The sequence below is a fragment of the Lathamus discolor genome, chromosome 1 (assembly GCF_037157495.1).
Source record: "Lathamus discolor isolate bLatDis1 chromosome 1, bLatDis1.hap1, whole genome shotgun sequence".
NCBI lineage: Eukaryota > Metazoa > Chordata > Aves > Psittaciformes > Psittacidae > Lathamus > Lathamus discolor.
Window position 1 is genome coordinate 79,781,585 of NC_088884.1, and position 23,229 is coordinate 79,804,813.

The window sequence follows — 23,229 nt, forward strand, 5'->3', positions numbered from 1 at the left end:
TGTGGAACTTTTTTTTCACTTATGCTTTTAAAGAAAAATGTTTCACATGAGTTTCTTTGCAGTTTTTCTAGAATTTGTTTTTTCTGTATCAGTTATTTGAAAGAAAGCACTTCTGAAAAATTCTGTGGAAATTTTGGACCCTTGAATTTCTGAAATTGCTGCTTCATAGTAGATGTGTAAAACATTCATGAAAGAATAGGTGCTCTCTCATCTTTTTGCACTTGCTCAATTAACTGCAGACTTACATGTCTGTCTGACTGTATAGATCAAATCCCTCTTTTCAAGTCAACCATCTGAAAAAATTAATCCAACTGTGGCATCATTAAACTTGAATTTCATGCCTTGGGGTTTGAGCTGCGAAAACATCTTTAGTGGAAAAATTGATAAAGTGCTTCATTAATTTACACTCGCTGTTGATTTCACATTCTTCTTGAATTGCCACTCTTGCAATGGTTGTGTGTTAGTGTATGATGTTAAAAGTTTTAGAGAGAAATGCTTGTAAAGATCTGCTGAAGCACAACAATTAAACACGAAAGATCAGGTAAGTAAATGATGAAAAGGAAGAGGACGCTCACTATGAAGGTAGGAATAATTCTGATTCTCATTCTAGAGCAAACTTGGAGGTTGTATAGAAAACACTGATACAAAGATCTTTCTCTTTTCCTCTCACATCTGCTGATACACTTATGAATACAACTGTGCTAAGAGTATGGTTTCTCTTAGGTTACTGAATTAATGGGTTGCTCACATTAAATACAGCATCTCTCTCCACTTTGTGCTTGAGGCATTTTCCTCAGAAAAATGTGTTACAGAATATCCTAGTCAAAATGAGGCAGTCAGCATCCTTGCATTACATGTATCCCATCCGAGAATCATGTCAGCCTCAAGATTGTCTTGCTTACATCAACAGGGAAAGTATAAAGGTGATTAATGACTCCCAAGCCAGTTATTCCAAAAAAAGTACATGTTTTACCATGGTTATTCTATGTACATTCCAAAAAAAGCCAAACAAACAGGTCCTTACTCTCTTTGTAAATGCAAAGAAGCTGTAAGTCACAGAGTTTTAACCTGCAAGTGTTACATTAAATGTATGTATTTCAATGATAAAAAATGGACTAATAGTGTAGGACCTAGTGATAACTGTTTTTTAAAGTTGCTGTAGGTCTGAGTATGTAGTCACCTCTGGTCAGTACTGAAGATGAGCTAGAGAGCTTCAGAATATCTATAGTAGCAAACTATGTTAATTTTTCTTTATGTTTTGCGGTTTAAGGGTTTTCGCCTCCAGCATTCTGGAACTGACTGAATTTAATATTTAATTACACCAGTTCCGTACATGACAGCATTATCAGATATAACTCCTCTGAAAAAGAGCACTGTTTCTAAACATATGTGCCCTTCCTGTAGTTTCAGAAAATGGTAGCTTGCATTTCAGTTTACAGTTCAATGTAAATACCATCTTTCATCCTTAAACAGTCTTTCCTAGCCTTTTATTCTAGGCTCTTTTCCTTGCTGTCTGAATTTCATATGACTCCTTTTATTCCCCAGATGGAGCTCTATCCTCCTTTGTATCCAGTCATATTCCAATGTGTTTTCTTATTAGAATGCCCCTTTGTCTTTCTCAAATGCCAAAGTGGTCTGCCCAATGGCTTAACCAGTTATTATTCACTTTTATCAAAAATAATACAAATTTGCACTTTAGGGGATTTAGTGCATACGAAAGGATATGTGTGGTTGCACAGATATCTTCTTGTAAATATGTACCACGTATGTGCTATATCAGGTAAAGAAGCAAAGCTTCCATACATGAACTTCCCAAGCTGCTCACTTCATCTGGTTTCCTTGTGAGGAAGTGTGAGTAGGTTCAGCAATCTGCTTGTGCCACCTCTGCCCATAATAAATGAGGAGGACTGCTTTTGTTGAATGGGTGTAGTAGCCATAGGATCACAAAAAATGTTGAAAGGGGAAGAGTGAAAGACAATCAAATTAAAGGACATGGGGAAAAGTGAGGGCAGAATAAAAGTGCTAAGGACAAGAACAGAAGAGCAAAACTGAAACTCTCAAGTGCTGAGAGATTTATCCTGGTATGTAATTTATGCATACTGTACGTGCGTTTTTAAGTATGCATGCTGTTGCAGAGCATTTTTCTTCCCGTCTTCCGTGGCTCTGGCTTGCAGCAGGAGTTGGAGCTAGTAGATGCTGTCACTGGACAAGTTTTTTGAACTCATTCTGTGGAAGAGTTTTCTGTTAGCAGTTGCCAGCAAATCCTGAAGTCATGGTTCTGCCTGCTAAGGAGCAAAACATGGTTTTGCTGTGCTCAAATTCCAGGATCAAAATCTGAAAATTAATTTGATGCTTATTAGAGTAACAGTGGAATGTTCAAAGAGCTAACATTGAACTGGAGTGCATGAAAATGGGGATCTTTCAAGATGATGAAAATATTGGCAAGTTTCTATTACTGTAAAAATATTGCAAGACAAAAAGCCTCTTATTTGTGACATTTTTCTTTAATACTTGAGCTGGACAAATATTAAACAGAAGCAGAGTATTGTGAGTAGACTGCAAAAGACACTAGCCTAATTTAATGGATCTCTTAAGATTTCAGAGGTGATGCCTGTGGTGGAAAAAGGGGGTAAGTCATAACAGGAAAATATTTGAATCATTTTTAACAACTGAAAAGCAGTCAATTCAAGTAAGTTTCACAGACTCCTTGTCAAACCCAATATAAATTATAATCTGCGACATTGCTGATTACAAGTATGCATCATGTAAAAAAGTCTGTATTTTTGATGTTGTAATTTGGCTTTGCCAAGACTTTTTCTGTAGATGAGAGTCATCGAAACCTCAGAAGTGAAATAGAGGAAAAGTCATCAATAAGAAGAATGTTTTATAAATTCAGGTTTAATTTTTTAACTATAGGGGTTTTTTTTTAATCAAGAGCTCATAATATTCTACAGGTCGCCTTTAATTAATATGTTGTTTCTCAAAACAGTCTCATTCTAAATAGCATTTGTGATTATTAAAGGACAATGGCGATTGAATAACATTTCTGTATTACATTTATTAGAACAAAGGTATTAAACAGGATTGCAGTAAGAATGATAGAAACAGTTCAGTGTTACAGAGAAGTTGATCTCTCTCTAGAAGCAGACATGCAAAAACCAGCTGAATGCTCAGGATTGTAAGCTATATGTTTCTAACTTCTATCTGCAAAGCAATTCTGTCTTGCCTAGGAACACCCAGGATGAGCATTCACAATTTCCTTTTTGTTGTGGAGGGGATATTTATTATTCCATTTTATAGCTAAAAGGAAATGCAAAATGAATGGACACCTGGTCAGCCAGCATACATAGCTATTCAAACAGATTTAGAGGACAGTGGCAGAACTAGGTGACAGGCAACAACCTGAAACACTATAACTACTTTGACGGTAGACTGAGAGGGATAGAAATAATGAGGACAGGACATCTCAGGATTTAACTTAACCTTCGCCACAGCTTTCAAACACCATGGACTTTTCATGGAGATCACTACAGAACTTAAAGGGTCCATGCTTTCAGAAGTTTAGGAAAAATACTGGGGTTTCTTTTCTACATTATTTGGTGTTTGGATTAATATACTGATTTCTTTTAGCGAAGTAAATATCTTACTCATTTTCAAATGATGGCACAGGCATTCATTCACTGATAAATGTGATCTTTCTCTCGACGAGACACATTTTATACTTGCAGCATGTAGAGAGCTGCTCGTCCTTCTGCCACACTTCTTTCAGGTTCTCGGTATTGCCACTTACTACACTGTGACCTCATAAGCCTTTTAAAGAAATTTATTTTCAGTATGGTCTTTAATTTTGAGATCATGCAGAATGGTCAGAAACACCAAGCTTTCGTGCCTGACTTGTATTACAATGTAATTTACTGGACACGGTACTAGACCACGATTCAGAAGATAAATTCTTTCCTGGCATTGTCTCCAACCACTCACTTGTTCTCTTTCTGCCTGTCTCAAATTCTCTGACTGTAAAATGAGCTAAAGTTTTTGTAAAGTGGAAGTTGGGCTTGGGAAGCATGCTGTGTAAGTGCTAGGTAATATTATTACACAATAGCCTAAAATAGTGTTATTACAGAGATACGACAGTGATTCTAATACCTCATTTTGCATTTGTTCCCAAAATTATGTTAGATGCATATTTGACTCAATTTATTAATACTTCTGATTTTTCCTTCCAAGATCCTGTTCCTTCCCACAAAAGGGAAAATAACCCATATGTTAAACATTTCAAGCAGCTGCTATTCCAGCATGCTGAACAGAGCTCTTTAACCTCTGCCTCCTCTTCTTCATTGTCATGTTTTGTCATCTGAAGGGTCATTTCTTCCCCTTCCTGAAAGTCTACAAACTGATTGTGTACTATATAATAATCTGGTATATGTTCATTCCAGTTGTTCATTCATATGTGTAAAAACACCATGAAAGAATGTCTTATGCTTTAGAGACATACCCTGTGGAAAACTTTTGGGCATCTACATAAAATAATCTTAATTTACTTAAACATTATCACTTGGCCTGACTGTGAGATAAGATGCCAGATTTGTTTTGTCATACTGGTGACAGCCAGGCCTCTTCACTCCCACTTTCCAGATGGGCAACCCTTTAGTAAGAACCCTAATGTGATGCACTCAAATAAGGTGAGGTAACTAATTAATTGTGACGAGGGCAGCACTTTGAATATAGTTGTCCGGTTAATCACAGGACCTGCTTTCCATCCATGCTTTTCTGGAGCCCTGCTTATGTGGGTGTCATCGTTAATTATGAAACAGAAAGACTTCTGTGCCGTCAAGTTCAGGCAAGGAAACACAAAAGAGTTCAGGGACCAACAATTACTGCTGTAAGGAAATATAATTCAAAATCCTGGTTTAGCTGTCACACAATTATCTGTACCTTTCAAGCCTTTTCAAGCTTTGCCTTTTTTCGGAGAGAAACGTTTTCTCCTTTGGCTCTCTGAGTAATGGAGAGCTTTTTGTGACCTTCTCACTTTAGTGTAAGTAAAAATCCTGTTATGGTGGAGTGAACAACGCAAGTGATCCTTAGTATTTTGTTTTATAATTAATCTACCATTCCAATTTTGAAATCATGCCTTCCCACCTTCTCTCTTATTCTATACCCATACTGGTATGTAATCTTTTACCCAGTAAGCACTGTTAGACTGGGATGGCCCAGCCTAGAGAAGAATGCTATCCTTAAAATTACGTCAGCTTCTGCTCCTGGTCCTTTTCCTGTATCTGGGAACAGTTCTTTTGCTAGCTTGTTGGGGTTTTTATTTTTGGTTGTTTCTTTCTTTAAAACAACTCCAGTATTATTTTGTTATCTTAATAACTATTTTATCTTTGAAGAATGTATTCTCTGTCCAAGAATGTTATATCTACAAGCACAAATGAATTGATCTTGATACACTGTTCATCTTCTTTCTGATCCCAGAATGATAAGACTAAGATTTCCAGATGGAATTTTGTAATCTGCAGTTCTGGGATGAATTAAGCACTCGCAGCAGAGGTGTAACTGGGTTGTATCACTGTCTTCCTATTATTCTTACAGATCAAAGAAGATCACAAGTAGATACTTATATTCTAAAACATTCAAAACAGATGGCTGGTTTCTTTTTGTAGAGATTTGTGCTTTTCAGCAAAACAATTGCAAAAAGGCCATCATTCATTTCTACCAAATGAGATTATTCCAGGTCTGTGTCTTATTTTCTTCTTTGATTTGCAGCTGAATATGATCTTCTTCTAGTGGCTTGGTCTTTGTAGCAAGTAGGAATTCTGTACTCAGTTTTGTTTCTGGCCATTTCAGGAGATTTGTTGCTTACAGCTTGTGTGATAGTCTCTACTATCTCCCAATTACTCTGCCATTTAAATTTTTTACAGCACTCATCCACACCCAGAATGCAGTCCTGCAAGGCCAGAAGCTTCTGTAAACTATGGATATGCTGTTGGTGACATAAAGGAGAGGGGAGCTGAGCCCTGGCACTCACTCATAAGCAGGATAGAGCCAGAAGAGGAAGAGCTGCAGCCAGGCTGGCGATGTTGCTGCCAGCACCTTTTAGTTGTCAGTTAGGAGGAAAGAAACTGAGGGAGGGCAGAGATGAACAATATTAAAGAAAGAATCAAGCCCAAACCTGCTTTCCAACATATTAACTATGAAAATAAGCTCAAGAGAAATATGACTAAAATAAAAACTGATAAGGGCATGTAGCCAATCTAGATGCTGTATTTTCCTGGCTGGTAGAGTTCATAATTTCTGATGGAGATGTCAGGATTTACAGTTCCAACTCATAGTAGGCTCACCATGGGCGGTCCATCTACATTTGATTGTTTAATGCAACATATAGATAAGAATTACTCTACATCTGTATAAATAGATGTGTTTCTTAATCGTATTTTGCATCTGAATGTAGGGCAAACAAGTGTAAAAAGAATTCCTAAAGACACATAAGCCAGGTGCTTAGTGGCTTCATGTAGCTTTGCTGTGAAAGTTTCGTGTAGCAGGTAGAGAGCTGGAACAGCAGAATGAAAACGCAGTGTTAGAGAGGAAAGAGACAAAGATTCCTATCACCTGCAGACAGGGAGGTTATAGTTCATCCGAACAGGAAAAGCACTGATTGTGTTCTCTGGTAGACTACTTAAGAAATACCTTCTGTTTTCTATTAGCAATGGAACAGACGGCAGGGAGACAGAAGAATGCAGTCACTGATACATAAGCATTCCCATGGACACACTCTCACAGTATATGTGCTGCAATGTTCTGCTTTCAAACAAAAGCATATTAGCCACTGTTTTCTTTTATCCTTTGTAATAGGAAGGAGCAATAGACAAAATACAGTACAGCAAGGAATGTGTGTGCTTTCTTGTTCACTGTTGTATACATAAGAAGTGCTAGAAAGCTTGAATCAATTAAAAATACAAGCAGGTTGTTCTTACTTATTCTTAAACTGCTATGTTCTTGTAGAGAAGGAATCAATATAAAATCTAGTGAATTCTTTGAAATCAAAGCTTGCCTAGTTATACCTTCAGAAGTCTGATCAGGAGGATGCTATTTAAATCCGTAGTAGAAGCTGCAGACAGTTGTTATACTATTTTCCTTGCTGTGCCTTTTTTTTCCCTGACGATACTCTAGTTGTCAATATCATATGTTTGATTACCCAGTTTCACAGCTTTCTGTGATTTAATTTATTATTCAAAATTTTAACCTGATAACTAACACAACTCCCAGAAATTAAATTCTCAAATGAAGTAGATTTTAATATACTGAAGTGGAAGATTTTAAGTTCTCTATAGATCTCACCTTACTTTGCCCATTCTGTTTTGCTCCAGAACTAAGCTGCTGGGTTGCTGCATTCCCAACCAATAGTAAGGACAAAAGAAAACTTAGACAAATAAAATAGCATTTCAATTTGTATGTTCTGATCTCATCTTGCAGTTAAGCTACAGGTTTCTGTCCTCTGCCTCAGCTAGGAAAGAGGCATATGGACTGTTAGAGAAGAAAGAGGTGCCATATGTGCACAGTGCAATTAGTTATATTTAGGGGTGAGGGTTTGCATGAATACTCTTGGTTTTGAAAGTGGGGGATCAATGAAACAGGTAAAATTCAAGCTGTGTGTAGACAGCACCTTCAGCTCTGCCAAGGTAGCTCATTGTGAACATTTGTATTCCCCCATGGTCCAGTTGTGAAGCTTCTCACAGTTGCACCAGTGTATTTCAGTTGTGATCTGCAGTAGTCCCTGCTATTCCACACATGGCTCCCCACAAGCTTTTGCTCTGCAGCCCATGTAAGCAAAAGTTGCCAGTGTCATGAAAACTCACTTCTGGATTTATTATGTATAAAAATATTTTTTAACTATTCGCTCATTTAAGAATCCTACCAACCTTTGCTTCACCTACATTATACAGGTTGCCCAGGGGGGTTGTGGAGTCTCCTACACTGGAGATATTCAAGGCCCGCCTGGACAAGTTCCTGTGTGATGTACTGTAGGTTACCCTGCTCTTGCAGGGGGGTTGGACTAGATGATCTTTTGAGGTCCCTTCCAACCCTTGGGATTCTGTGATTATAGGGTAAAGATTTTAGTTAAACAGAGGCAGCTAATGACAAAACTACTTTCACTGTTTTGTGTTTTCTCTTTTTTTTTTCTGGTCTGGATTTTCCCAAGGTGAAGAGGGTGAACTCTGGAAATCATTAATCCATGGGATTTGTTCATGGTGTATAAAAATTTCAAAAATAATTTGCTATATAAAAATGATTTCCTAATTGATCCTGTCAGAAATGAGCTGAGTAAGACAGTTCTGTCAAAATAACCAGAATCTCTTTCAGCTCGTCACGCATGTTGTTTTGGTTTGGTTTGGTTTGGTTTATGAGGAGAAAATGATGAAGGTTAGGTTTAAATCCATTTTTTTTGTCTTTAAAACAAATCTAAAGAAAACTGAGTCTGTCCCTGAGCTTTTGTTTTGTGATCTTCGGGAAAGAACAAGTATCTCCGTGCAGCAGTGAACTGAGCTGAACTGAACCGAGGTCAGGCTGTGTCTTTTTGAGAACTTTCTTCTGTTTCCATTTAAAATAATGAAGGGAAGACATCAGTGATAAATTGTTCTGAATTTGGGAAAGCTTTGCATTTTCTGAGCCAAATTCATGCCTCATAAAACTCCATTGCATTCAATAGTTACAAGATGATTGTAGTTGAACCCTTGAGTTTGTTGCCAAACACAAATGGTCTGAGTAAGAAGGCGTAATTCAATTTGCCATGCAGATACTTCCAGACTATATCATTCAGTATCTTAGTTTATTTCCATATCTCCCATATAAGATATTTTGCTATAGAGGCAAAATTTTTTTGTCTGGTAATATCCATAACAAAACCCAGATACAGGGAAACATCCAAGGACCCACTGTGATCCACTCCATCTATTCTTAGATTTGTCAGGTCCTCCTTGGAATAATTTCTTTTTAACAAACATATGTATTTACCCAGACTTTGAGCCCATCTTCTTCTGTTTAATGGTAGTTTGGGAAGTAAGTTTTGCTGGGTAGCATAGTTGCATCTGTATGTCACAAAGTTTTAACAATTTCCCATGCTCACATGAAAAATATGATTGGTAAGAGATAAAGGGCAACCTCCTTTTAACTGATTTGCCAAGCATATTTGTTATGTACAGGCTGAAGTTTTGAGGGGGTCATTGGGGGTATTTTGGGTTTTGGTTTGGTTGGGGGGGGGGAGGGGGTCAGAATTCCTTAGTTTTTTGCCTTTGCAGAATCTACAAAGAAAACTCAAGGTCCGTAGACCAGGATATCAAGCTAGAGCATTCATCAGCTAGTTAATTCCCTAGAAACTTTCATATTCATTCAATCTACAGTTCTTTGTAACACTTTTGATACAAAAACAGTGAAATTTTGACTCCATATTATTTATTTTGACCCCAAGATTACTCTGCAATTCTATTTTATTTTCTTCTCGATAGAGCTGTTCTTCCAGGGATCTTCCTCAAATTTTAAAGGTTTATGGCTAAGTTGAGAAAAACTTACTAAATTATTTGATTGCAAAATGAAGAGCACTTATCTGCATTACTCTGCCTTTTAGTGTTCTGTAACGAAAATATACATGTGGCATATGTGCGAGCAAGATGGTCAAGCCTAATAGGGGAGCATGACAGCAGTCATGCTAGTGCCAAGTGTACATAAGGCTCTTTGTATGTCATTTTCTCCTTTTTTTTTTTGGCTTGGTCGTATGATCTGTAAGAAAAGGATTGCTGCTGTTGATCCATGATCAGCAGTGCATGTTAATGCATGGTTCTGCTAAGTAAGGCAAGTTGTGTAAGGAGATAACTTTTACAAGACCAACTGGTGCAGCTGGAAAAACAGACAAGCTTTTAGGGGTGCTTGTAAGACTTTCTTCAACATGGGAGCTGCAAGTTTATTGCTAACTAGACATTTAGAAGGTATTCTCTGAAATTAATACAGTTAATTACTTGGTTTTGCAAAAGAAAAGTGGTTGCTTCCTTCGGAGAAGGGAATGTTAGCAGGGAGAAAGATGACCAGGTCATTAGCCCTTCTGCTTGCAGAACCCGTAATTTAAAGCTGTTGGTTGTGGTGAATGGGTCCTGTTACATGTTGATTAAAACCATGCTTTATGCCACAGATGTCTATGGGTAGTCAATATCACATTTATCTTGGATCGACACTGCTGCACTTATACCATCCATTCACTGGTTTTCTTTTTCATATAGCCACCTACCTGTTTATGCATATATACATTAGGCACTGCTTAGACAAACTTTCAGACACCAGTCTTTGTGTGGTAGGTGTATTCATCTTTCACAGTAAAACTGACCAAACATTTAGATAGGTCTCTCCAACCACGTTCAGTTACAAATACCTTTTCTTACCCATGCAGCATATATATGCATATTTCAATGCAGACTCTTGTAATAAAAAACTTTTAAATGCAGTTACTCGTATGTCAGCTGACCGTTGTACTTCAACAGCAGAACTACCACTGAAGAAGCAGGATTAGTTTCATTCTAAAGCATTTTTTTGCCTCAGTGACTTGTGCAGCTACACTTAGATTCACATTTGTCATGCTCAGAGTTTAAAAAACAAACAAAAAATCTGTGAAATCTCAAGAAAACTGAACATGCTGTTTTCAAGTTGAATTTGTTTTAGAATATGTTCCCAAAAGTCTTTATCAGTTGGTAGAGATGGTTTGGATTTGTATCAGAGATTTGTCAAGCTTTTCATGTTTCTGCTTCAGAGCTGTAGTGATTGCTTTTTTTAGCAAAACACGTTGTCAAACTTTGCTGGCCATTAACAATATTCTGAACTTGAGGGTACATTAAGCAGACTTCATTCCATGCATTGATGAAGATGGCCTAGACCTATTGGGGCAATTAATGAATCAGAGCTGCTTTAGAAAGATATTCCTGGGTTTGGTCTGTATACCCACTGTTTTCCTAGAAAGCTCCACAGCTCTGCGCTGACCATGAGAACATGATGTGTTTTATGAATCCAGCACTGCCCTGCCTTTCCACTTAGCAAATGCTCTTACACCCTCTTGAGATAAGGCAGTGGCAGTTCTGCTGTGTGGGAAGCACAGTGCCTCTTGCTAAGTGGCTAGTTCAAATCAGATATGGCAGGAACACAGATATAAGGGCATTTCCTACTTGACTGGCAGGGTTTAATGGATCCCAAGTGAGAGGAATGATTGCTCTGTGAACAGCTTTGGGAGGGCTGCTAGTTAAGAACTTTCACACGCCTCATTTGGCCTGTTTCCAGCCTGAGGTAAGGGGGAAGGGTAGAGAAGGAATGTGCTTCGAAAGGGCACTAGTCCCTGAGCAATCAAATTCAACTGTTGTATGAAAATCTTCCATCATTACTTGCTAGATAGCTTTGCTTTCTCTATCAAGGAGGGTTTCTGTTCACAAATAGCCAGGAAGTTGGAAAGTCAGATCCTTTTCAGACTGAAATCTGCACATCTGATTGATATTTAATAGACTGCGGTACATGAAAAGAATACAAGGCAGCTACTACATTGATTGGTCAGGTAGTTATTAGACATTGACTACTTAACAACTTCTATAAAACAGTATTTTTTTAAGATGTGATATTCCATCGCTCTACCCTCTGTGGGCAAACTGAATAGTGAGTAACTGGGGTAAATATTGCAAGTTCAGCAAACAACCAAAGCTGAGGGACGCAATTGGCTAAATGCAGTTGTGCTTGATGATGGAAGTGAGATATAAATGTGCCTTCCTATTGCTCTGTGCCCAGGAGAGTGGAGTATTCTGCCCTGCTGCAGTTTGCAGTCTTGATACATCAAACCATTATTTTTATATGTGTTTCTGTCTGCAAACAGGTGTTGCCCCAAGGCTGCGCATAGCAGTAGGGTTATAATAAAGCACGTGAGCTCACTCTCTCCTTGTTATAATAAAGCACGTGAGCTCACTCTCTACAGCTGCCTTGTCACTCTGGCTGTGGCTTTTCGTAACTGCTGCCAACCTGATGTTCTGATGTAGGCTGCTGAGTGCAGCTATGCTCTGCAGGACAAGGAGCCTGACATTAGTTAGCTGCTTAGCCATGGCTCTCAGATACTCTCACTCTACAGAAATTAATCCATGTAGAACAGTGTTAGAATCAGAATAAGTGAGCCTTGACAGCCTTATTAAAAGGGGTCAAAGCCAGAGTCTTTGTTGAAAGTAGTGCCAGCACCCTGTTTCTGTTGACTCAGAGATTATCTCACTCCTTATTCATTAGCAAGGTCAGAGGTGCCCTATTGAAAAGATATCCACAGCTCCACTAACAAACAGCAGGTGCAACCCCTGCCTGGGAACACGTCAAGTTGCCAGTATTGCAGTAAGGCTTCTAGCTGGTACACATCAGTGCCTGTAGCTTGAGCACATCATGTTATGGAATGGAGGCACTAAGCCCAATTCTCCCATAATTTTTCATCAGCTGCAAACCTTAGAGTTTTGTATTACTGCAGTTTTGAATATATGCTCACAAACACCTAGAACAATATAAAGCAGTATTCTTGTGGGGAAGGCATTGTGAGGGATTCCCAGTATGTATTTATGCCCTTCAACTCTCCATTTTTGTACAGCAAATGGAAAATGGCTCTTCAGATACTTTGAATGGAAATTCGGTGACTCCAGTTTGGATTGCATTGGGGAACAAGGTTTAGATTCAGTTTAGGTTAAGTATAATAAAATAATATAGTATGTATTAAAGTCCTTTGATTTTATTTTTTTAGTCTATTATATAGAATCTGACTTGCATAATAAATGAAAGTCATTGCCTTTTTCAAAACTGTAGAAGACTATCTCGTAACTACAGAAAATACAGAAAACTGTATCTTAAGTTTCTGGTGAAGATATGTCTCCATCCAGTTTACACAGCAGAGATACACTCATCTTCAAAGCAAACATCTTGGCATCTGAAACTATTCTCCTTAGAATGTGTTTATTGCATACTTAAGTTACAATTAAATGTTTGTTGGCAAAATGAATTAAAATCTACATTGCCATTGCCTTAGCTGTGGACAGACATCTTTTATCAGAAGAAATAATTTTCTGAAAGCAGGGAGTTGAAATAGTTGACTGAAGCATTGCTGGATAATCAGTAGAGTTAATGCATTCAATTTAACACTCTCATTTTTCACCTATATCATCATTATTTCCTATGTTAGTCAGGCAGCTATCATCACCATGTCCCCTTCCCTTAGAGCAGTTGGTTTCTTTCTGCTTCAGCTGGATGCTTGCTGGGTTATGGGATAGAAGTACTTGGTGGGAGAGAGGAGAAAGGGTGTGCAGGTTTCTTCCAGCATGAAGCTGAACAAGGCTGTAACTTAGAGGTCGATCTTTGCCTTGACCACTGCGTGGGTCTCAGGCTGTTCCTCATTATCTCTGTTCTCTTATTTCAGATAATTCAGCCCCTCTTAGAACTTGATCAGAATCGCAGCAAGTTGAAGTTGTACATTGGACATCTGACAGCCCTCTGCCATGACCGTGACCCCCTGATTCTACGTGGACTCACCCCACCTGCTTCCTACCACCTGGATGATGACCGGGCAGCTTGGGAGAAAGAGCTGCAGAAGATGACCCAGGAGCAGGTGAGTTTGTGGTCTGAAGCTGAACAAGGGCTTGAATGTTGACATAGGTCTTACCGATGTGCCACACCAAAATGTTGGGGAGCCATTCTGTAAGTGGTGAAAACAGGCAGCAGAAATCCACTCTTCAGCTGATAGAAGGAGTCATTAATTTTTTGAATCATTGCCATTTAATATTTATTGGAGAATTTCTTCTTTTGTTTTATTTCTATGGGATGCCATGCATCTACACACTCAAGGAAATCAAAGATTTGGACACAGTGTACTAGATGCAATACACCCATGCTTATGCACACACACAGAGTAATTTCAGCAGTCCAAGAGTGTATTTCCAGGAGTTCTGGAATACTGATAGGGTTTAATACAGCTTTTCTGATGAAGGCTCTACAGAAACTGTCAATCTAGTTGTAATTCAACTACTGAAATAATCGTCCTTTCTCCCAGCCCTGGTGATGTCTTGCCCTTTTAAATCCCTGCGGTGGCAGTAAATGTGACTAGTTTTGTGGGCTTAACCCTGATTTTGAATTATAATGCCAATTCTTTCAATAAATTCTTCACTTTCATATGTCTATACCAAACTCTATCCAGTATGCACATGAACTAGTGTAAGGCCTATATAGTTCAAAGTGGATTTGCAGGTCAGTGAACACTGTCTTGAGCCTATCCTGAACATTTCAGCTCTGGTTTTCCTCCTTTATGGTGTTTAAGCTCATTTCCACTTTCAACTCAGCCTGAATTTTGATCCAAAAATTGGAGAGAGCAGCTTAGCAGCTAAATTACAGGAAGCCAACAGAAGCATGTCTAGCAATTCAGAAAGAAAATCATACATATGGAGATAAATATACCTGTTACAGGGCCTAGGTGATCTCTGGATCAACAGGATAGCTGATATCTGTCTTAGTACCTGTCTCCATATATTTATTTGATTAATCTTGTGCTGCATGCCTCACTCGGTATCTACATTCGCCTCTATAGGCCTGACACATTCCTTTTCCCGGCAGAGCCTGGTATCTCCAACTAACTCAGAGTCAGCATTGTATTTACCTCTTGGGTTCTGTAATCGCTGATACAGGATCAAAGGTTTATCAGATACTCGGATATCCCTGAAATAAATTGACTAGTGTGTAATAGCTGTGATGGTCTTTGAATATAAGCAGGATCTGTAAGGATAGGTGATATCTTCTATTTAATCAAGAGATGCCGGCAGAGAAAATAGAGGTGGTTTTCTTTGGCAAGTTCTTCTGAAGAGACAGTCAGCCCCGAGCAGCATCTGTACTGGTCTAATGAAAGATATATTTCTCATTCAAACTTTGCTAATCCATTAGCAACATTTATTAGTTACACAGTAAAGAAGGCATTTAAGTATAAATTGTGGGGAAAAGAATTATCTAAGTTGTCCTGGAGAAGAGAAAAACTGCATTTTTCTATCCTCTCCCATTATTGTCTTAATTTTGCATTGCTATCACCACAGTTGTTTAAAGTTACTACTCCATTTGTGATTCCCATGCACAACTAACATCCGCTAAAATAAAATGTAGCAGTCTCTTCTGCTTTCCCATACTCACTTAGACTGTATTTAACAAGCTTCAGTTGAAAAACACACAACAATGATATATTTCAATGTACTAAGCAGATTTTTCATGTAAGTCATGGAGTTTTTCTGTTTCTGACTGCAGAATTTCCTCTGTGCTTAAAGTATTCCCAAGGGGGGTGGGAATCAGTTCTCCAGATTCACAGAAACCCATCGCAGAATACCCGTTTTGCATCTTTGGAATTTTAATGAGTTTTGTAAATGACTTCAAATCCGATGCATTAAATTCACTCCTGTCCCTTCTAATATGATCTTCTATAGATAATGCTTCACAAGCCTCAGTGGGAAAAAATTAATCCTCTTGAACGTTAAGAAGTCCTAACATGATTAGGGAGGATACATTTAACCGAACACCAGTAATATTTAAGAATTAAGCCAATGTATCCACTTCTCACCAATGAGATAATTTTGTTTGGGTTTTTTTATAAATAGTGGAGAATTCATTTTCATACTGCTGCTTTTGGAGCTGCAATTCCCCAGTGCAGCAACTTTTATTGGCTAAGGATGGTCCTGCTATATCTCATCATAGCCAATATACACTGTAGGTCTCTCATACCTGCCAGGGAGACTCAGATATAAATAGTTTTCTGTGTCTTCTTCTGGTAGGTAAAACTAGTATGTGAAGTAGATTTAAGCTCTTCATTCTTCCAGCACATCCACAGTGCCCCACAGAAACTAACATAGAAGTCATTGTTGGAAAGCATCTGCCAGCATCAACACTGTGGTTCTAATGGGAATTTGTTGCCACATAAAGAACTTGTAGGCTATCAAAGTTTGACTGATAATTGGTACCTTTCATGTATAATAGTTTCTTTATGCTACCATTAAGTTCAGCTATAGTCCTAAATGACTTCAATTTATTTTAATCAAAATATGGGGCCAAAATGCTATATCATTCTTAGTTGGCATTTAATCAAAGACATTTCATAAAGCTGACTTACTGTAGTAAAATTTTGGTCCATTTCTAATGAAGGCCTGAAGCCAGTACTTTATGAGTACATGTTATGTCAGAACCTAACCGAAACTAGTATACTAGACTAAGTAGTGAACAAACTGTAAGGAATCTGCAGTGCTTGGAACCATGCAATTAAGTTATTCATATAGTGGAAATTATTCCTTTGAGTCAGTTCTGACCCAACGTCCCCAAAGAAGGTAACCAGCGCTGTTTCTGGAATTGTCCTTTGACCAGTTCATGTCCTGTTCAACTTTTCTTATTGAAAAATTGAAGTTACCAGAAGGAGGGAAGAATGTTCCAAGTCTCAACCCTGAGAAATACAAATTCCATTCATTCATTATAAATAATTGCGTTACTCCAGCAATTTCAATTAAATACAATATTTTCTTTCACTTTGTTCTAAACATATCATTATGTTAATATGCTTGAGCTCTGTAGAACTGCCGTTGTTTCATGTTTCAGATTGTTGCCTTTAAGTGAGGGATTTTATTCCTATGAAAGGAGATGACATTAAGAACATAATGATATGGTCTACATTTTTATTTATAGTTTGGTTTTGGGTTTTCTCTTAACTTTGGAAAAGGAAACTTGCTGAAAAGCATCATTTAAATATGGTGGTGGTGGTGTGCTGTGCTGTGGTATGAAGGCAACAGTGCGAGAAAGTAAGAAGAGGCAAGTAGAGCAACCAGTTAGTAGTAGTAGGCAACAGTGTTTGCTCCATTAATAGCTTAAGGACTATTATAAATGTTTCTTATCACTTCAAATCCAGCTCTAAAATGTGGTGAACCTTATATTATGGAGAGCTGCTTATTTCCAATAGGTCCTACAAGAGAGGCATTCTGAAAAAAATATTTCTTCCAACAGAAGAGGATTATTAAAGAATAATTTTCACAACCCAAGGAGTAGGAGGCATTTTATTCCCTGGCTCCCTGCTGTCAGTGTCTCCTTCCAGCCATGTCAAACACATCCTGGCTTTGTCCAGACAAATGTATTTCTATGAGATACTGTCTCAGAGGACACCTGCAATGGGAGGTGGTCTCTCCTCACTGATAGTGTTGTTGCACCTATGAGTGCTTTGGCTGTGAGGTACAGAAAGAAGAGCTTTTGAAAAATGTTTATGTCATAGAAGACCCTTTGTAGTGAAGAAAGGTTATCTTCCCTCTCCCTGTGTACCAGCTTCAGGCAAAAGACAGACTGTCTAGGGATGCCCCCTTACTAATTCTTTCCCAAGAAATCAGGAATGTCTTTTCTGTTCAGCTGCTCAAAGCAGAGGAAGGAAAAAGGTGATAACGTTGCTTCACTGTATCAGTCACAACCTGCTGTATCAGCTAAATAGTCATGGCTTGGTGCCGAGGAGCATAATTTGCATCGCACATAAGTCATATTTCACTCTCAGCAAAGTTAATGTTAAGCTTCTCATAGAAAAGAATGCCAGACCTCATGCATGTGGCTTTCAAATGCCGTTTTTAAATTGCATGTATGCTTGCTGAATTTTGAAAGTATTAAACGCACATTTTGGAGTTTTTATACAAACAATATTGTAAGTACGATAAACTTTACATTACAAATAGCCATTTTATAAACATCCTGTGTATTACTTTGTTCAGTTTCCACGTGTGTTTTTACTTCTGTATCATCTACGAGAAACTTGTTTAGTTACTATAAAGAAATTACTCTGCCATGTTTTGCATTTAGTCATTCTAAATTACTGTATTACTTCAGAGTTTACCCTGTCTCCCTACTCTGACTGCTCCTCCATTAGCTTGTTATCTTCCCCACCTGATTTATGTCATTTATTTTTAATTTGTAATCTTATGGGAATGCATAATGTATTTTAAAGTTAAACAGCCCACTTCTGGTCTCTGTTAGAAATTAGAAGTAATAATTGCAACAATTTGTATCGTTCTTCGTGTGCAAATGTATTTCCTGAGTTTAGTTGAGAAAGTAATGGATGTAGGAACTCTCTAAAATTACTACATTCAGTAGCATTTTAAACTTTTACATTAAATTCAAGTTTTGGGTGAGGGTGAGAGCTTGGGATCAGTGTCATAGTTCTTAAATACTGGTTGAAGTCACAAACATTATCCATAAGTTGGTCATATCCATAATGCCATAATGTTATCCGGTTTTGTTTGTGTAGGGAATTGCTGATTTTAATGAAAATATACACTATCAATTAGTAACATTAACTATTCCTAACTTGAAAGGAACTTCCTCTTAAAGAGAAAAAAGTAGCATGTAAAGAGCAGAAAAGGCTCCAGCTGATCCTGAAATAACTGGTTGTACAGAACTTCATCATTTCATTCAAGTAGTTCCTACTCTGGCCTTTCTTCTCTGTTTTGTGCTATGCAGGTACAAAATGAAAACTGCCTGCCAACCCTCTCTCCTGGCAGTTTTCCCAAATTCATCAGGTAGGATGTATAAGAGAGGTATTTAAGATTTGCCTTGTAGACAGGTGAATTTTCCCTGTGTTTATGACTGTCAGGTGCTGCCTTGACTCAACAGTCAGAATCCCTTTGGGGACATGGACACCTAATTCAGCAGCAGAGAAGGCAGGGGGCAAAGTACAAGCCCAGCATGGAGGGTGCATCACAGAGTAATTCTGGCAGTGTCCAGCAGTCTGGCTCCTGGACAGTAAACTGAATCCTAAGGTAATGCATTGCAACTGGAACTAGGAGAAGCAGCTACCTCTTTTTCACAGTCCCTTTAGCACACGGAATTGCAAGTTGTTAGGGGTTAGGGTTGTGGGGTTTGCCTGAATTATACACACTGCGGTCAGCAAGGCCTGGCCCTAACACGTAGCCCTGTTGTACAGGAAATAATTATTGTTTGTTCTGCTTAGCCACAGAATAACAACTTTCTGTACACTTTAGCATCATAAATTTTCAGTGTGTAACGTACATCAGAATTTACATGAACAGAAAATTGTCCTGTAACTGAAATGATTGCTGCTATTACTGGAGAAGGGACAGGTGCAGGATTTGCAGAAAATCTCCAGTCAAATGCAAGAGACAACTTACAGGCATTTGTTTTAGTCCTTCTTCCCATTCATATAATTCTGAAATTCATTCATTACCAAGGAATTAATTATATTTCTGCTATTCACAAAGCTTAGAGATGCTCAGGAATCAGGATAAATCCCATGTGCAGTTATTTCAAATGCACGATGCAAGAGCCCTCAACAAATTTGTTCAGGTTTTTTTGACAAAATGGTTGTAAACTTTATTCAAATGTATTTAAACATATTTAAATCAATTTTTTAAAGTTTACATCATTTTAAAAGACAAGGCAAAGTTGAATTTGAAATCTTACTTTAATTTTTAAATGTGTGTGTTTAAAATATTTTGAAAAAGCTAACATAAAGACAAAATTTCCAGATAAAGCACAAATATTTAAGGGTCTACACAAAAATGATCCCTTTTTTTCTTTTCCTTTTTTTAAAGTTTGGCAGACTGGGATTTCCATATTCTGAACCCTTTCTTTTGGCCTTTTTATAGGTCTGGAGTTGAGAAAGTTTTGCATGTAATTGGCTCTCACTACTTCAAACATACGTATTTACACTGGTTGGTCTGGGAGGACACAAAACCTCTTGACCATTTGCCCAAGATACAGCAATTCAGTGTAGTTTCTTATTTTGAAACGAAACAAAAGTTAAAGTTAAATCAGTTCCATTCCTTTTTGGTGCATATTTCTCTTAGTTTAACCTCTAAATGTATTTTCAGCCTGATCCAGAAACATCTGAATTTTGAGAAACGTAATTCCGGATCTCAGTATTGTAGCCATATAGATGCCCTGCATTAACTTTCTTCTGTGCTGCTCTGCAAGCACCACCTATTCTGTAATCAGTTTTATTGTCCATAGCCTGAGATGAGATACTACTCTATTTTTATTTGCCCTTTTTCAGTAGTGTTTTTGTGGAATTGTTAACTAGAGGACAATAACACTGGGAAGTAAGCCTCCTCTGTGTAAATAAATTTTAAAGGATCTTAGCTTAATGTTGCCTTGCTTACCTTCTCAAATAAGCAAAGGCTGCAAAGGTTCTGTGGGGCAACACCACAGTTCACCTAGTCTGCATTTTAAACCATAGCATCCTATTTCCTAACTGTGAAGTTATCTTCCCCGTGAATGTTAATTTATCTTTAAATAAGTTCTGGAATATCTTGGACCAGAGAAGCAGAATGCAAGCTAAATTCATGGTGAATTGTTTGGGGCTTTTTTTTCACTGGTGGAGTTTAGCTATAAATGGAAAAGTATTCCTGTCATGACTTGCTCTAAACTCAGAAAGGAAGGCAGCAGTGGTGAAAAGTGTCTGAATCTATTGCAGATTATCTGCAAGCTTCTATTCCCCTGAGATTCTAAGGTCCTTTCTGTTCTTCTCTCCAAAGATAAAGTAAAAATACTGTGAAGCACTTATGAGGTCCTTACTCTCCTTTCTGAGCTATTTTTACTTGTCATCTGCTAGGCAAACATATCTGGCCTTGCCTTCTCTTTTTTGGTCATTTCATTGAGGCAAGTGTATGAATCTCCTCATCATCTCAGCTGAAAATGCCAGGAAAAGAAGGACTGTTAACACTCCTTTATTTTCATAGAAAAATGGCCTGAGAAAGATAACACCATTTCTGCTTGCATTCACAAGAAGAAAATCTAGGAAACCAGAGCAGAATTGATACTAGTACCGTCAGAGAAACTTCCCTAAAATTAAGGCTGTCAAATGTCTAGGTGAATCAAGTTATACCGTGGAGAACTGGATGTTCTCCATTAAGGAGCCTGTCTGAATGAGGAGTGACGTATGCTGCTCACAGCTGTTTCTGAAAGGAATGACGTAAACGGAGATGACATACATGATACAGAAATGCTACAACCAGCCACATAGTCAATTAAGTTGTCTTTGTTTAAGTAGAAATCACATTATTAAACCTCAATGTTCTGAAGCGAGCAAACTCAACGCAAAGCTATCATTGCTACTTTTTTCAGAGATGTTTCATCACAGACATCTGCCAGCCAGCTGTGTAGACTTTCTGGCTGTGCTAATTTGCAAAGTATTATTGCTGGCCTTCAGCATTCAGAGCCGTCTTCTTTTGGAGTTCTTGATGGTCGAAAACTTATTTCTTGGAAATATTTTCTTCATCTGGTTGAGCTGGTTACTTTTGTTTGATTGAATTTGATTTATTTTAGCTCTGGCATGGGCTTATTTTGTTGGGCTTACCTTGATTTTATAAGGAATCTTATAAATACATAAATGCTGACTAGTAGAGCAGGAAGCTGAAACATCACTGAGTTTGCAGTACTGCCCCACTGAAGACAACATTCAGCAGGGTTCTCCCTTGTCCACCAACCTCCCTTCAGTTTTGAAGGTTAACCTCTTTGAGTTGCTTTTATCTTTATTTAATTGCTTTGTCCTTTCCTGGAGCTTCACCTGGAGGGTTTGGCTGAAAGGCTGGGAGGAAAGATGCTGCATGGACAGGTGGTGGTGCAGGAGCAGGTTCCTGCTTTCCCTGCTAACACTGCCCTCTCCTGGTTCTCCTCCTGAGGACCGAATGAAGGAGAATTATGTGGCTGGCTTCTTCTCCCATTACTTGCTGTCTCTCCTGACCTCCCTTCTGGTGAATGGCACTGTGAAAGCCTTGCACTGGCCTAAGAACTCAAGGCAGCCCTGTCTCATCAGAGTTCAACGTTCAAGCCAGTCCCATGAATTTCCCAGCACTTAGGTGTTCTGCAGGCTGCTGTATCTGGGGCTGCCTGAATTGCTGGGGTTTTACCAGGCTGAAGAACTTGAAACTCAGAAGTAGTCCCTGAAACCCCTTCTCCTGGATTTTAACATTCAGCACTGCTCCTAGCTGGCTGTGCTGACTCTTTCAGTCCTGCTTGCTGACTGGACCTCTCCTAGGCTTATCCATCCATTGCAAGTTTCTGACTAATAACTCTGCTAGGCTGTTGGAACCAGGCTAATCACCTATCCACAGCATGCCGTTTCTGAGCCATTATGGGTTACTGCTGAATTCCCTCTTCTCCCCTGAGAGCCCTTACAGAGCCCGGAGTGCTCCCCTCCCTCTCGTTTTCCCCACTTCCCCAGTTCATGTCACTCCACAGAGCAGGATCAGGTTGCTTTTGCATTGTGATTCTTGGCATGAGCCCCTCTCGGATTCGTGTAGCTGTTATGTGAGTATGGCAGCCAGTAGGAACAAAGCACATAAGAACACATTAAACTAACATTCAGCGCACAAAGCCCAAATAATTTACTATATGCTACACTGCCTAGTAAAGGGAATAGTGTAGCAAGCTCACCCTTTTAATTTCCTTTCTCTCACTTTTGTCTACAGAAGTCTATACCATAACTTCCTTACAAAAAGTTTATATTTATTCTGTAGTCATTCTTGGGCTGTTTGGGTTTATGCAGTATTTCTTCCAGTAACAGTCTCCTGTGCTTTGCTTGGTACAATCACTGAAAAGATACGTACTGTTGTATCTGATTAGAAATTTAGTTGTAGAAATACAACCTTTCCCACTGCCTTGTGCTCTTAACGGCGGTAAAATGATCCCTCTTGTCCTGCTGCCTGACAATTCTCTTTTTAAAACCCACAATGAGCAGTATTACAGAAGTGCAAAATATAGATCAAGAAATGTGTGTACTGATTACCAGTTATCCCTTCAGGGATAAAAAAAAATCCAATTTTACATTCTTTCCATGTCATGTATTAACACAGTAGAGTTCCAGTAAAAATATTAATCACTTAGGAATATGAAATGTTACCAAACTGACAGATACTATTAGGAGAAAAAAGTTGAAAGGAGGTTCCAGTATAGATAAGAGTTGCTACAGCTGCTCACACTGACAAAGGCTGCAGAAGCTTGCAGTAAACTTCAGAATCCATCTAAGTGCATGTACCATGTTACAGATACACTCATAGGGAATATACTTTATTAGAAGAAAATTGTACCACTGAAAAAAAACAGAAAAGTTTTTTGGGTTATATAGTGTTTGATAGAGCAATCTGCTTGGAAGTTTATCCGGTCTACCTATGTGTCACATCCAGTCTAGTAAGA

General features: G+C 38.4%; 1 protein-coding gene across 6 annotated transcripts in view; it reads left to right on the top strand.

The window, feature by feature from the left end:
* ERC1 (ELKS/RAB6-interacting/CAST family member 1) overlaps window positions 1-23,229 on the top strand; it is a 289,289-nt gene that overhangs the window by 258,327 nt on the left and 7,733 nt on the right. For all 6 annotated transcript variants that reach the window (XM_065682550.1, XM_065682581.1, XM_065682574.1 and 3 more), the window contains one exon: window positions 13,454-13,642. In XM_065682550.1, coding sequence (XP_065538622.1) covers window positions 13,454-13,642 — 189 coding nt within the window. The remainder of the gene's footprint in view (window positions 1-13,453; window positions 13,643-23,229) is intronic.